The 13,778-nt window shown below is 35.7% G+C and overlaps 1 protein-coding gene across 1 annotated transcript in view; it reads right to left on the bottom strand.

The window, feature by feature from the left end:
* Positions 1–4,593, bottom strand: part of ENPP3 (ectonucleotide pyrophosphatase/phosphodiesterase 3) — a 62,746-nt gene extending 58,153 nt beyond the window's left edge. Inside the window, exons 1-2 of the mRNA XM_023529799.1 lie at positions 4,470–4,593; positions 1,417–1,492 (exon numbers count right to left, since the gene is read on the bottom strand). Coding sequence (XP_023385567.1) covers positions 1,417–1,492; positions 4,470–4,547 — 154 coding nt within the window. The 5' untranslated portion in view covers positions 4,548–4,593. The remainder of the gene's footprint in view (positions 1–1,416; positions 1,493–4,469) is intronic.
* Between the last annotated feature and the right edge of the window lie 9,185 nt (positions 4,594–13,778).

Consider the following 13,778-nt stretch of genomic DNA (forward strand, 5'->3'; position numbering starts at 1 on the left):
TAGGACTCAAAGGAGAAAGGTGAAAGAGCTGGAGATTTTATTCAAATATTAGTATAAGCTTCTTGCTATTAAATTATGATTTGTGGGACAAAATACCCAAGAAATGATGCCCACCTGTGGGCACTAACATAGAATAATACCACAACAATGACCTGCCAGTATTTGTCAGATCTAGGACTGTTACTGTAGTTCAGAAACAAAACAACCAAGTGACCAAGACAGGACAGTAACTTTGCAGGTAATGTCCATCTTTTGGGTTCCACTGTGTTTCCATGTTACGCTAAGGGGTACTTAGTGTTTATTCATTCTTAAGTGAAAACATAATTGGAAAATTGTCAGTTAAGCTCACCAAGAGTCTCCTTAACGAAGAACTGATAAGACTTTTCCCCCTGGAGTCAAACTAGAAGTTAATCAGCCAAATTGAAAAAGGAGATAAATTATCTAACATTTGACTCATTCTTCTCCTTAATAAAAGTACCAAAATAATACATAACAAGATTATAAAAAGTGCTTTTTATATAATCTTCGCAAATGGTTTATTTACTGTTCAAACTAGTGAGATATGGCAAAAGAGATGTGAGGTGTTTTGATATTTGGGGGCATATATCTTCTATTTTTTCCTTTGCTTCTTATGAGAAAAAAAAAAGAATGTGAAGCTTTTATTTTGCACCTCATTTCAAGAATGTGGCACTGCCTAACCAAGAAATTATGAGGTTTCAGGGATGGAGCAATACTCACGTGATATCAAGATGCAGGAAAAATGGCAGGAGGTCCTGGGAAGGGAGCAATGAAGACTTTCAAGGCCAAATTTATTAGTGGACATTAAAGATTAGAGTGGAAACTGGGTCAGGAGTCTTTGGTTCTGTTATCAAAGTCCTTTATGAAATTAAGGAAAAGTAAGAGGAAAATATTGGAAATGTTAAGGGTGTGGTTCTGGGCAAAGATATGCTAAGGGCCAACTTCTGCTTCTGTAATCTGCTTACTTGTTTGATGTTAACTAGGGTTAATCTGTTTGCTTGTTTGATGTTAAACCAGGGTGTGGTTCTAGGTTTTATAAACTGCCTCTTTTGCGAGCTCGGGGCTGATCTCAAACTCTGCGTGGTAGAGTCTGTCCCGGCCAGCTAATAAAGCCTCATAATTCACCTCAGTCGGCTCCATGGGTCTTAGAATTGATCGTGCCACAATAGAAATGCCATGACTCTGAAAAGAGCAGGGGGATGAGGGCAAAAAGTAAAGTCCATAAATGACAGCAAATAATACTAATCACAGATGTGGGTTCCTGATAAGTGGAGTTGAGAGAAAGAGAAGCTAGTAGGAGAGTGCTACGTGTATAAGAGAGGAGACTCAGGGGAGAGAGAGTGAAGGGGAGGAGAAAGAAGAAATTGGCAAATGTCGAGAAAACACTGAGGGGTATACCTTGCTCATCTAGTTTTCTGAGTCCAAGCTGCAGGCCTAAGCCGAGAGTCACAATCACCAACAAAACAAGAAGAACCTATTACAGAAAAAAGAAAAGTAACCTTTACAATTAAATATATATATACACAAAAATCCAGATAACCACCCTCCCTCAGTGAATATGAAGGACACACAGTGTGTTGCTTATACATGATACCAGATCCAACGATGATAGAGGTATATAATTTTATTTAATGACAAAAATTAAGAAAGGTTTGGGAAGCATTTTAAAATACCATTTATTACAGATCTTCAAATTTAAATACATTAGTTCCAGCTAGCTTAACCTCAGATTGAATTAAACCCATGAAACTATGGGAATCATTTACCTTTGCCCTTTTTCCTTTCTTAACTAGACACCTGTTTGGAGATCATTTATCTAAAAGCCTATCAAAAACTGTGAAATTGTTAACTACCTCATTACAGCCTGCAGGGTATTTTTCTCCCATTCTGTCCATCAGAGGACAATGTTTAACATACACAAAACTATAGTGTTCAAATAATTAACTAGCAGATGTTCTGCTTTGCTCTACACTCAAACAAATGAATTAGGACAGCTTGGAAGCTGTGTGACCAAAGATCATGTATCATTTAGTATCATATCACTACTGTTGACAAAGCTCCTCAGTGTAATGGACTTTATGCTACAATTAGAATTAAACTGTGATATAATTAAAGAGAATTCTTCCCACTCACCTCTCTCCCCATCCATTAAGTCTATTGATAAGCATGCTGGATGAGAGAGCTTGAATAATATATGTTACCATAAAGAATATGAATGCAACAGACACATGAATTACTTAGAAAAGTATTTTATCGTACCAATAACTTTTGCTATAACTTTTTAAACCACTTTCATGAAGAAAAAAATACAGCATTAAATTTGCTCAGATAATAAAGACCCATATAAAATGCTGATTTTTTTTGTTTTCACTCTGAAAATCAACTGAAAAATTAACATATCTGACTTTTATAATAGAAGTGAATTCAACAATTAGGAAAATATGTTAAAATACTATGAAAACAATTCTCATATGAAGTCTCAAAGGTCACCCAAGGGTCAATGACCTTCCAGCAGGTATTGATTCAGTGCAGAGATGGAAAAGGAAAGGTGAACAGAAACCGTTATTAAATAACAGCATTCGCATTCCTTATGATTATTAAAAGTCACTGGTGACCAAGACTAGGAATTCTACAAAGAAACACAACACTGGGAAACTTTCCTACCATAAACCTCATGCATCATAAATTTACAAACTGACATATTTCTGTGTACATCTTATCTTCAGTCCTTGGCAATTCAAGCTTGCTGGAGAAATAAACATCTAGCTGACTTTGTACTTATTTATGGCTTGCTCTCTGCATTATTCTGTAAGCTCCTTCATAGTTAAGGTTTGTTTTTAATCTCATATAATTATTCATTCTAAATATGTAATTTTGAATAAGCTGCTTGATATTGAGGTGCATATATATCTTAAACTATCTAATCTACAAAATGAAGAGGGGAGAGTTCTGGACTTTGAAAATCACTGAGAATTCACCATTTGGCTTTAGCTTGACTGAATGTAAAGTGCTTTAAAATTTTTAAATGAAACATTAAAATTTGGAAACATAAGGGTACCTTTGAAATATTTTAAAATGTGATTTTGAAATATTGAACTTCTATTATATGTACTAGTAAACCACTAGAAGGATACAAAGAAGGGAAATAAATGATGCATGAGTTTTGCTCCCAAGGAGTTTATGATTTCCTGAGTTTATAAGAGGATAAATATAATAAATGGCATAAGAGCTAACAGAGTTGCTCCAAAGTTCTTAGAAGGATTATAAACAAATAGAATATCTTGAGCATTTACTTTGTGATAGTCACTGGGCTCAACCCTTACACATATTGTTTCATTTATTCCTTAAAACAATGCTTGAGTGAGAAAATGGTGGTGACATTAACTAAAGTAGGGGATTTAGGAGAAAACGGTGGCAGAATAGGTATGAAAAAATTATTCATTTGGTTTTGGCTTGAGGTACTGTATGAGGAGCCAGCAAGCAGGCACTTGAAATTGTGTGACAGAAACTCAAGGAGAGATCAGAGCTGGGGGCATATTTGGAGTTTTTGATATGACTCTTAAAACCATGAAAGAAGATGAGGAATCTTATCTAAAGGAAATATCTTTAGATAAGATTTGGTAGAAGATATTTATCTTTTGGAAAGAAAGATAAATCAGCCAAGAGAATGCAGATAACAAGAAAAGTCATAACAATGGGAATTTTAATGCAATTTTGGAAACAAAAGGAGAGAATAATTCAAAGTGAGAAAATACTCAGCATTATTCATGTATTGTTTGTTATGGAGACTCAAGAAAAGGACAGGTGGAAGACTGGCTTCCAAGAGGGTTACTTCAGTACAGTAAAAACAAAACTAGACAGGGAATGGTTGGGTGGCGAAAAAACCAATGCAATAAGGAGAGATGCCCTTTTCCTGAAAGTCTGATGGTAAAAATCAAGAAAACCTTTGTTTTTTTTTTAAACAGGGACGATCTTACCATATAAGAACAAGAAAGAGAAAATAGGCAAAAGAGACCATCTCTAGGAGTGAAGTAAAATAGGATAAAATCAATAGTCCAACAAAGAATGTAAAATACAGTCATTTGAATTTCTCACTCTCTGATCTTAAAATATTCACGCAATGAAAAGGTGACTTGGGAAGTAATTATAATCGTGCTAAAATAAATACTGCAAATTGTTCTCCCACAGTTCCCAACTTTTTAGATTGATCAAAGGTTCATTTGTAGTTACTCAAATTTTTTTATTTATAAAATATCGGTAAAATATTAACATTAAAGTTATCACAAGGGATAAAACTGAACACAATTACTTGAAACTTTACATTTAAATAGTAACACAAATATAAGTAGGGAGTCATATATTTAACATTTGTCACAAAACTAGAAAGACTAAAAGAACTGTACTTACAATAAAGTAAAATAAAAATAAAACTTAAATAAACTTGTACTTACAATACAAATTATTCTATATTTCTTAACAGTGCTCTCCTTAACAGTCTTTTCCATTGATAAAGTCAGCTGAGAATCCATTATTCTTTTAGCTGTATAAACCTGTTTTACCAGAGACAGATTACTCTTTCCTTTTTCTAGTCTGGCAAAGAGAAACTGTATGAGTTGCATATGACTGACTTTTATCCGGGAAGATCACTGCTCTTTAGTGATTGGGCAATCAAGAGAGAAGAAAAAAGTTGTAATAACAATAGTGTTGAGATATGAAAGTTTATTTCTAGTACACTGTAGATAACTGTGCTTTCCTTATAGTTTACACTAAAAATATCCAAAAGAAAAGGCCTTGCTATCTAAGTTCCAGAGAGTTTCTATATTTACATAAACTACATGTCATAGTTGAAAACTAACATTAAAAATGCACTTTAATCATAGTAGGAATTCCAATTCTGCTAAATATATATATATAAAGTAGTTAATTATGTGATAATTATATTTTGCATTTTACAATGTTCACAATCTGACATATTTTTATATACATTATCTCATGTCAAACTTAACAATGTGCCTTGTAAACATGTTATCTCTATTTTGTAGATGAGTTAAAGTAAAGCTCTAATTATTTAAATTATGTTACTTGTCCCAAATCACATATTTACTCTATTTACTCGATGGCAGAACTGGAATGCAAGTTTTCTATATCCCCAAAGCCAAGATTATTTTCACTAACCAGTTTAACGGGCTCTTTTCTTATTTATGTAGATAACCAGAGCATCCTGGTACATGTACTTATGATGAAAGAAGCTAAATTAATAGCAGTGTGACCAAAGAGAGTTATAGTAAATTGTGAATGTTAAGCCCTTCTTAGTTTAAATATCCGAAGGCAATAATTCTCAAAGTATGATTCCATGGAACATTACTCCATTGTAACTTCTTTGGTCAAACAGAGTTTGAGAACTCTTTTATAAAATGAAGATTATAAAAATCCTGTACGCTGCAGTACACGCATTGGAAAACACTATTCTAAACCAGTCCAACCCTAAAAGCAGTGCAAAAAAATAAATAAATAAGAAAGGAACCTACTCTACTAATACAATGATGCATAAATGTAAAGGATATTTTTGAAAATCATGACTAAATCCCTTTCTCTGTTATTGAAGTTTTTCCTGTTATTTCTCCCTTAAGGAAAAATCTGCAGGGTAAGAGTTGGGTTTCCTTCTGTGACCTTGAAGATTTGTGCTATCCTTCCCCGCTATCACTTCCTCAGTCCAGAATACCTCCACTTCACCAATTACACCTATGGGCCTAACCAGTGGAAGCAACTGCATTCGTTGCTGTAGCGGAAGAAATTAGTTTTAAAACTAAAAGATGCCAAAAAGACAATCAATCCAGAATCTCGCAGACTTCTTTCCACAGACCACAGTGGTCTTTAAAATCACAAATGAACAAAAACGTATTTGAATACCTTTGGCAAGTGGTTCTCTACACTGGATAAACTTAGAAATATCCAAAGTAGTTTTTTTTTTTAATTTTAATTTCTAAAATTTCAAATCCCAGGTTTCACGTAAATTGAATTAGAATCTTCTGGAGTTTTGGCTAAGGAAGCAGTATTTTTTTAAGTATCCCTCCAAGTGATTTCATATGCAGTCAAGTTCAGTCTAAACACTTTGCTTTTAGTGGTGCATGCACTTTTGAATTTCGTCTGCAAAAATTTAACTCGGGTTTATTATCAAACTTGCCAATTTTACAGGCAAGGTTCGAGGACCCCAGGGGCTTGATCACTTGCCCAAGATCACCTTGGCTAGTGACATCTCAAAAGTGAGATTTCATCAGATCTTCAGGCTCCCACTTGAGGGAGTTCTGTTATTGTCGTTGTGTCATACTGATTATATAAAGAAAGATCAGGATGACATCACAATTTGTCTCAAAATTAGGAGATTCCTAGGACTTATGGCTTTTATCTAGTCATCTGACAAATGCCTTCAATTTTTCCAGATTCTAATTGCCTATGTGCACATGTGGACTTGGCTAGGTTCTAGTAACCAGTTACTTAATCAAACACTAATCTAGTGTATTGCTGTCACAATATTTTGTAGATGTGGTAACATCTACAACACATTGATTGTGAGTAAGGGAGATTACCGTCAATAATGTGGGTAGGTTTCATCTAATCAGTTGATGGCCTTAAGAACAAAAACAGGTTTACCAGAGAAAAAGAAATTCTGCCTCAAAGTAAAGCATTAGCCTGAAAACCTGCCTGCCCTCTGGATTTTGGACTGGCCAGCACCACAAGCACGTGAGCCCATTCTTCTCCCTCTCCCTTCCTCGCTCTCATCTCCGTCTCCACCTCTGTCTCTCCTGGTTCTCTTTCTCAGAGAATCCTGACCGACATACTCTTTGGACACCTTCTCACATGTTTCCTTCTTTTTAAGACTTTGCCTCATTTCTGACCTCTCCACCTTACTTGGACCTTCAGGATCTGCTCTCTTGGTTTCTGTCTGCTTGATTTTAAACTTCTTCTCTTGATATTTCCTGAAATAACTTCTACAGCTTGACTTCAGAATGCTTATCTGATGCACCAGCAGCACTTCCAGATTCTACTTCCTCATATTATCCAAGATGTCACTTGATTCTATACTAGCTTTGTTTACCAAGGTACTGACTCTGCCTCTATATTTTTACTATGTAAATTGTTCCATCCCACACTGCAAGAACCCCCCTCTCTTCTTCTTCTACCCTCGTCCCTCACCCCCCTCAACTCTGAGGATACAAAAAGCACTAAATAAAGAAGTAAGGAGGCCTATGATAAAGTCTGTCACTTATAATTTAATTGACTCTTGACAACAAATTCTTCATTTTTAAGGTAATCTCAGATTTTCTCTAAATTACTAAATTTTGAATATTATAATGGAAAAATATCTTAGTCTCTCAAGTCCTGAGGTGAATAAACCTCAGGGAATCCACCTAGAGATGCTGGCATTGCCCAGTCTCTAGTCACATTTTATGCTACAGCAATTCCCCTAACTGAACCCCAAACCCCAATCTCTTTTGAGTCTCTCGAGTCTTAGAAACTTATTCCTAATAGTTCAGCTGAGCATTGGACACCAGCCAAATCCACACCCTCCATGCAACATAGACTTTGGAATAGTGTCACTTGAACCTGAACTCACACTTTCTAAGTTACTTGAACCTCGGAAGCCTCACTATTCCTTTCCCTTCAATTTTAGAACAATCTGCACCTTCTGGATTCTGAAAGCTTCACTCTGCATATTTTCATGCTTAATGGTCTAGAACTCCTGTGCTCTGAAAGGCAGCTACTGTTACATTAAATATCCTACTAATTATAAACATTTCTCATATTCTACAAAGTCCCTGTGTCCACAGAATTTAAGAAACTCTTTTAAAATCACAGAAAACTCACTCATTGCTGACCAAGGAAACTCCCAGGGGCCTGCCACAATCTACTTCCTTAAGTCTTATAAGCCTAGCCTTTCTGGTTCTAGCACTAGAGGCTGGGTGATAGTTGGACAAGCCAGACTGGAAAAGTTTAGAGAAAGCAGACACACTGAAGGAAGTGATTGAGGTTAGGCAAATGCTAGGCTCAGGTCTAGCAGCAGGAAGGAGTCCACCAAAGCAGGGAGATCTCAAACAACATAAAAGGGTTGGATGGGCAGGTGGCCAACTTCAAAAAAGGACCCATCTTAAGGAAGAGGCAGAAAAACCTACAGGAACATTGACAAGTATGCCTTGAAAGCAGAAAGCTAACCAGGTGGGCAGTTGGTGTAGAAAGGATAGATGCTAGTCTTTAGCAAGTGGAGATCCAGTATTGAAACTGAATCTAGAACTAGCTGTCTTGCTGGGAATGGTGTTAGCAATACCAAATCAAGGCCGAGAGACAATGGTATAGAGAAAGCGAGAAGGCAAAATCTCAGCATGGTCTACAGGAGCCAAGTTCTTGGAAATGAAATATAAGTAAAGTGGGTCCTAGACATCCAAACAATATAGTCAACGCTTTTATATTAGTATCAGTATTTTGTGGTACCCGCATATCTGGAAAACATTTTCCAAGGTGAAATACATAAAATCTCATTATGAATCAGCACAGATAAACATTTATAATCAACATGAAGATAGGAAACAGTAATTTTGATCCTCAATTCAACAAAATGTTAACCCCTAATCCAGAAAAAAAAAACTACTCTATTATTACATTTTGAATTTTGTTGATAAAAATTTGTGAAAATTTGTTTTCTCTCTGAGTATATAAGTACACACATCTTTGATTTGATACACATACCTACACAATATCTTTGGTTTTGCCTCTTGGCCCACAAAGTTTAAAATATCTACTAACTGGCCCTTTGCAGTGTTGCTGATTTACTCCTTAATTCTTCCATGTTTTGAAGGTTGGCACTAATGTACTTATGCAAAGAAACGAGCACCAGTTTGTCACCTGAACCATCAATTATGACCTCTAATGAGTCAGGAAGTTAGAAACCTTATCTAATGCCTCCTGTGGCATTACCATTGTATTCTACTGAACAATCAGCATTTCTAAGGTTGTCTCTGAGTCCTGGAGGACTGCTTCTCTTACCTGCCTTCAAGTGCAGCAATCTGCCTTATTAGTGTTAGAATACTAGCAGCCCTCCCTTGTTCATTTCAAAATTCAGAAAAAATTTCATTTCCAAAAATTTCCCAAGCTTTAGTAGACTCTTCTTGTTTTTAATGTTCTCAAGCCCACCTCATTCATGACTCAAATTCTAGAGATACCTCCAGAACAGATCGTAAACCCATAGTGCCACCATGCTACTTGAGTTCTCCAAGGCTTGGCCCCACAAGTGCCAATCCATGAAGTTATAGGCTGTGAGTTAATTCTGCTTTGAAGCCTGGCAGGAACTGGGTTATTTGCCAAAACATTGGAGCCACTCTGTCAGGTCAGCTCCATGGGAGCAGGAACTAGGTTAGTTTAGGCTAGCCGTTTTATTCCAGTATCTAGCATGATGGCCAGCACTCAGAAGACATTCAATGAACACTTGCTGAATAATTATTTAATGGTTTCAGAAATAACCTTGGAGGTCTAAGTCTATCTCATAAGTGACTAATAAAACAGATTGTTATAAATTATAATAACCTTATAGGTATAACTTTGTGATCCAAATCTATCTTTATATCCATCATTTCAGAAATAACTATTACCTCAAAGGAAGCCTTGCCCATGAAATAATGGGACTTTATATGCCTTAATTCAATCCAGAGTAATAAATAATAACTAAGTACCACCAAGCCCTAGATTTTATGCCAGATATTCAGAGATGCAAAAATGTTTGGTTTCTGTATCCACTCTAAACAGCTTTAGTCTGGTAGAAGAAAAGACATTTTAAACCATAATATCATGTGATATGTGCTATGTTAGTAATGTTAATGAAGTACCAGGGGAATACAAGAGGAAATAATAAACTTTTCTAGGGGGATTTGGAAAGGTACCTATATGCGTTTTCTAGGGTTGCCATAATAAGGTATTCAAGACTGGGTGGCTTAAACAACACAAATCTATTTTCTCACAGTTCTAGAGGCTAGAAGTACAGGATCAAAGGTTGGTTTCTTTTAAGGCCTCTATGCTTGACTTGCAGATAGCCATCTTCTCTTATGTCTTTACACAGTTATCTTTCTGTGCATGTACCTGTCTAGTGTCTCTGTCACAGTCTTTTCTTCTCATAAGGACACCAGCCATATTGTATTAGGGCCCATCCTAATGACCTCATGTTAACTTAATTACCTCCTTAAAGACTCTATTTCTAAATTTAGTCATATTCTGGAGTACTAGGGGGTTAAGAATTCAACATATGAATTTGGGGGGAACAAGTCAGACCATAAAAATATCTTAGAGGTATTCTTTCAAGTGAACATTAATGTGACTCAAAAAGTAACTCAAGCACTATTGCTGAGCAGTGGGAACTTGAGTTCCATCGCCCACATCAATTGTGTTTTCAACAGTCTTTGCCAAGGTTTCATGCAATTGCATGGATAGGCTTCAAGAGAATGTCTGCAGACCACTTGAAATGCACAAACTTTATTTGTATATATGTGTATGTATTTGTTTTCTGCATGGCCTACATCAAAGGGAATGAGCTAAATCTTCTAAGAAACAACACTCTTAAGGATACAACACGATGTATAAAGCATTACTACAGAAAATAAAATATTTAACCTGAATATAATAATAAAAAGCGAGACAAATCCAAACTGAAGGACATTCTACAAAAAAACTGCCTGGAATCTTCAAAAATGTCAATTTTATGAAAAGTGGGGGGAATAAAGTGTTAGCAAACTGTTTGGATTAAAGGAAAACAGAAACCTAACAACTAAACATGACACAAGACCCTTAATTGGATCCTAGATGGAATTAATAAATGATAAGGGAAGGACATTATTGGGACAATGAGGAAATGAGAGTATGGATGAACTTTAGATAATAGCATTACATTGATATTAATTTTCCTGAGTGTGATAAATGTACCATAGTTATGAAAGTCAGTTCTACACCTATGAATTTCAGAAGGCACACAATGAAGTATTTAGGGGTAAAGTTATAGTGTCTGTAAGTAATTCTCAAACAGTTCACATAGAGATATGGTTAGTAAAGAGGAAAAAGACACAGAGAAGAGAGAGAGAGGAAGAGACAGAGAGAAACAGCAAATGTGGTAAAATGTTTAAAATATGTGTGTTGATTGTAAAATTCTTGCAATTGTTCTAGGTTTAGATTTTTTCAAAATAAAAAGTTAGGGGGAAAAATAGTCTTTTTGAGGAAGTTAATGGAAGATGTGCATTCCTCCATCCCCAAACAAGGGAGTAAATTGAGGAAGAATAAGACATGAAACCGAGCAAACAAAAGATGTATATAGGAGAGAACAAAAAAGAACCTCTAGAAGCTACTGCTAGACAATAGCTGTGAGGTAGGTTTAGAGAGCAGCCAATCCAGACAGGCAGAGGAGGGCAGAAGTTACAGGAGGGATGTTCCCAAGAGGAAAATAAAATTCTTGCACATTTTATGTTAATCTTTCTAAGAAAAGATTAACATCTCAGGTAAAGGTTTCTGGATGAATTAGCAATAGGAACATTCAAACCTAAGCAAAGAAAATGCATTAGACAATTATTAACATCAAAAACAAAACAAAAAGTTGCACAAAAAAGGAAAATGGAATCACAATGCACTATGTTGCTACACTGTAAATAACAGCTATAGAATATAAACGATATAAACAGTCTGTAATTATCTAACCAACAAATTTGGATACATAACTAGGATGGAGAAAGAGGAAATATGAGGGATATCCAGAAACAGTAATTATTCCTTTTTCATCGTTAGAAGTATCAATATAAGAAATGTCGAAGCTTGTAGAAAATGTTTATGAGTTTATTTGAGCCCCAACTGACAATTGCTGGAAGCAAGATCTAAAATGCTCCAGAGAATAACAGTTTTGCAATTTCTTTTAAGCATTCAACATTAAGGGGGTCACTCCAAAGAGTCTAAAGATGTGATTTTGGGTGGGAAAGGTTGGGTCCAGTGTGATCAGCTCAATCTCTGGAATAGCTGGAGATTGAGATCAGCTACCCAGGCAGTTAACCAGGCCCACATGATGGAGCTCCATAAAATCTCTGGACACAATGGCTCATGTGAGCTTTCTTGGTTGGCAATATTTTATGTGTATTGTCACATATTAATGCCAGGAATGTAATGCTGTCCACAACTCCATGGGAGAGGACAACTGGAGGTTTTAGATTTCAAAATTCCCTGGCTCCCTTCTTCCATTTTTAAAGATCCTTTTGATTACATTGGATTTATTCAGGATAATCTCCCTATTTTAAGGTCAGTTTATTAATGATCTTAATAGTACCTACAAGTTTAATTCCCCTTTGCCATATAATATAACGTATATTCAAGTTCTTAGGATTAAAATATGGACATCCTTGTGGGGCTATTAACATACCTACCATAGGCAAAAATACTTTCAGTCTTTCTCCATGTGTGTGCAAACATGTACCTATACAGATAAACAGTGGTTGACATTTTCATTTCTCTCTTGCTTCCTTTCTTTCTTCTTCCCTCCTTCTCTTCCACCCTATTTCCCTTCTCCTTTCCCTTCCTTCCTAACAAAATTGAAATTTTGAGGTGCATAGTTAAAAGAGAGAGTCACCAAGGCCATCCTAATTTCTGACACCAATTCCAAGTTTGGGAGTCCTCAAGACAACCCTTAGGTTCGATAATTTTCTAGAAGGACTCATGTTATACTCATGGTTAATGTTTATTATAGCTAAAAGATACAGATTAAAACTAGCCAAGGGGAAAGGGTGCATAGGACAGAGTCCAGGAAAGCACCAAATGTAGAGTTTCCAGTTGTCCTCTCTCCATGGAGGTGTGGACAGCATTACTTTCCTGGCATCAAGATGTGACAATACACATAAAACATTGCCAACCAGGGACACTATCATGAGCCATTATGTCCAGAGGTTTTATGGGGCTTCATCGTGTGGGCCTGGTTAACTGCCCGGGTAGCTGATCTCAATCTCCAGCTACTCCAGAGACTGAGCTGATCACTCTGGACCCAATTTCCCCACCCGAAATCTTATCCCTCAAATAAGGATTTTCTCTCTCTTTTTAATTTATATCATAGTCCTCCTACACAATTGGAACTCTGCTGATAGGTCCAGCTATATTATAGAGTGAGAGAGTTTTAAAAATTGCATAAGTTAGCAAGAGCTACCAGTTATAGATTGCTTACTCTATACCTGCAAACTGTTATTCTCTGAGGCATGTATTTCAGTCTGTTGACTCAAATAAATTTTATAAAAATTCTTTACAGGTTTCTATGTTCTTGCATGGACTATGTATAAGTACTCCTACAAATAAGTAAGAATATAAGAAATTACCTGATTAATAATGAGCAAAAGACGCTTCACAAAACATATTTGAATAGCTTATAAGATATACTTTAAAAAAAATAGTAACTAGGGAAATGCATACCCATTAGAATGCCTAAAGTAAAAAGATTAACAACTGCTGACAAGTATGTAGAATAATTGGAACTCTCAAACATTAGTAGTATTAGAATGTAAAAATGGTAACACTATTTTGAAAAACTGTTTGGCAATTTCTTATAGAGTTAAACACATACTTACCATATAACTCAAAAATTCTGCTGCTAGATTGTTTGAGATTGTTCATAACAACTTTATTCAAAATAGTTAAAAACTGAATATAAATATCCACTATAAACAAAAGTCCACAGATATCTTTTTAAAAAAAAATTTAAAGAG

Source organism: Pteropus vampyrus, unplaced genomic scaffold (genome assembly GCF_000151845.1).
Source record: "Pteropus vampyrus isolate Shadow unplaced genomic scaffold, Pvam_2.0 Scaffold43, whole genome shotgun sequence".
NCBI classification, from domain to species: domain Eukaryota; kingdom Metazoa; phylum Chordata; class Mammalia; order Chiroptera; family Pteropodidae; genus Pteropus; species Pteropus vampyrus.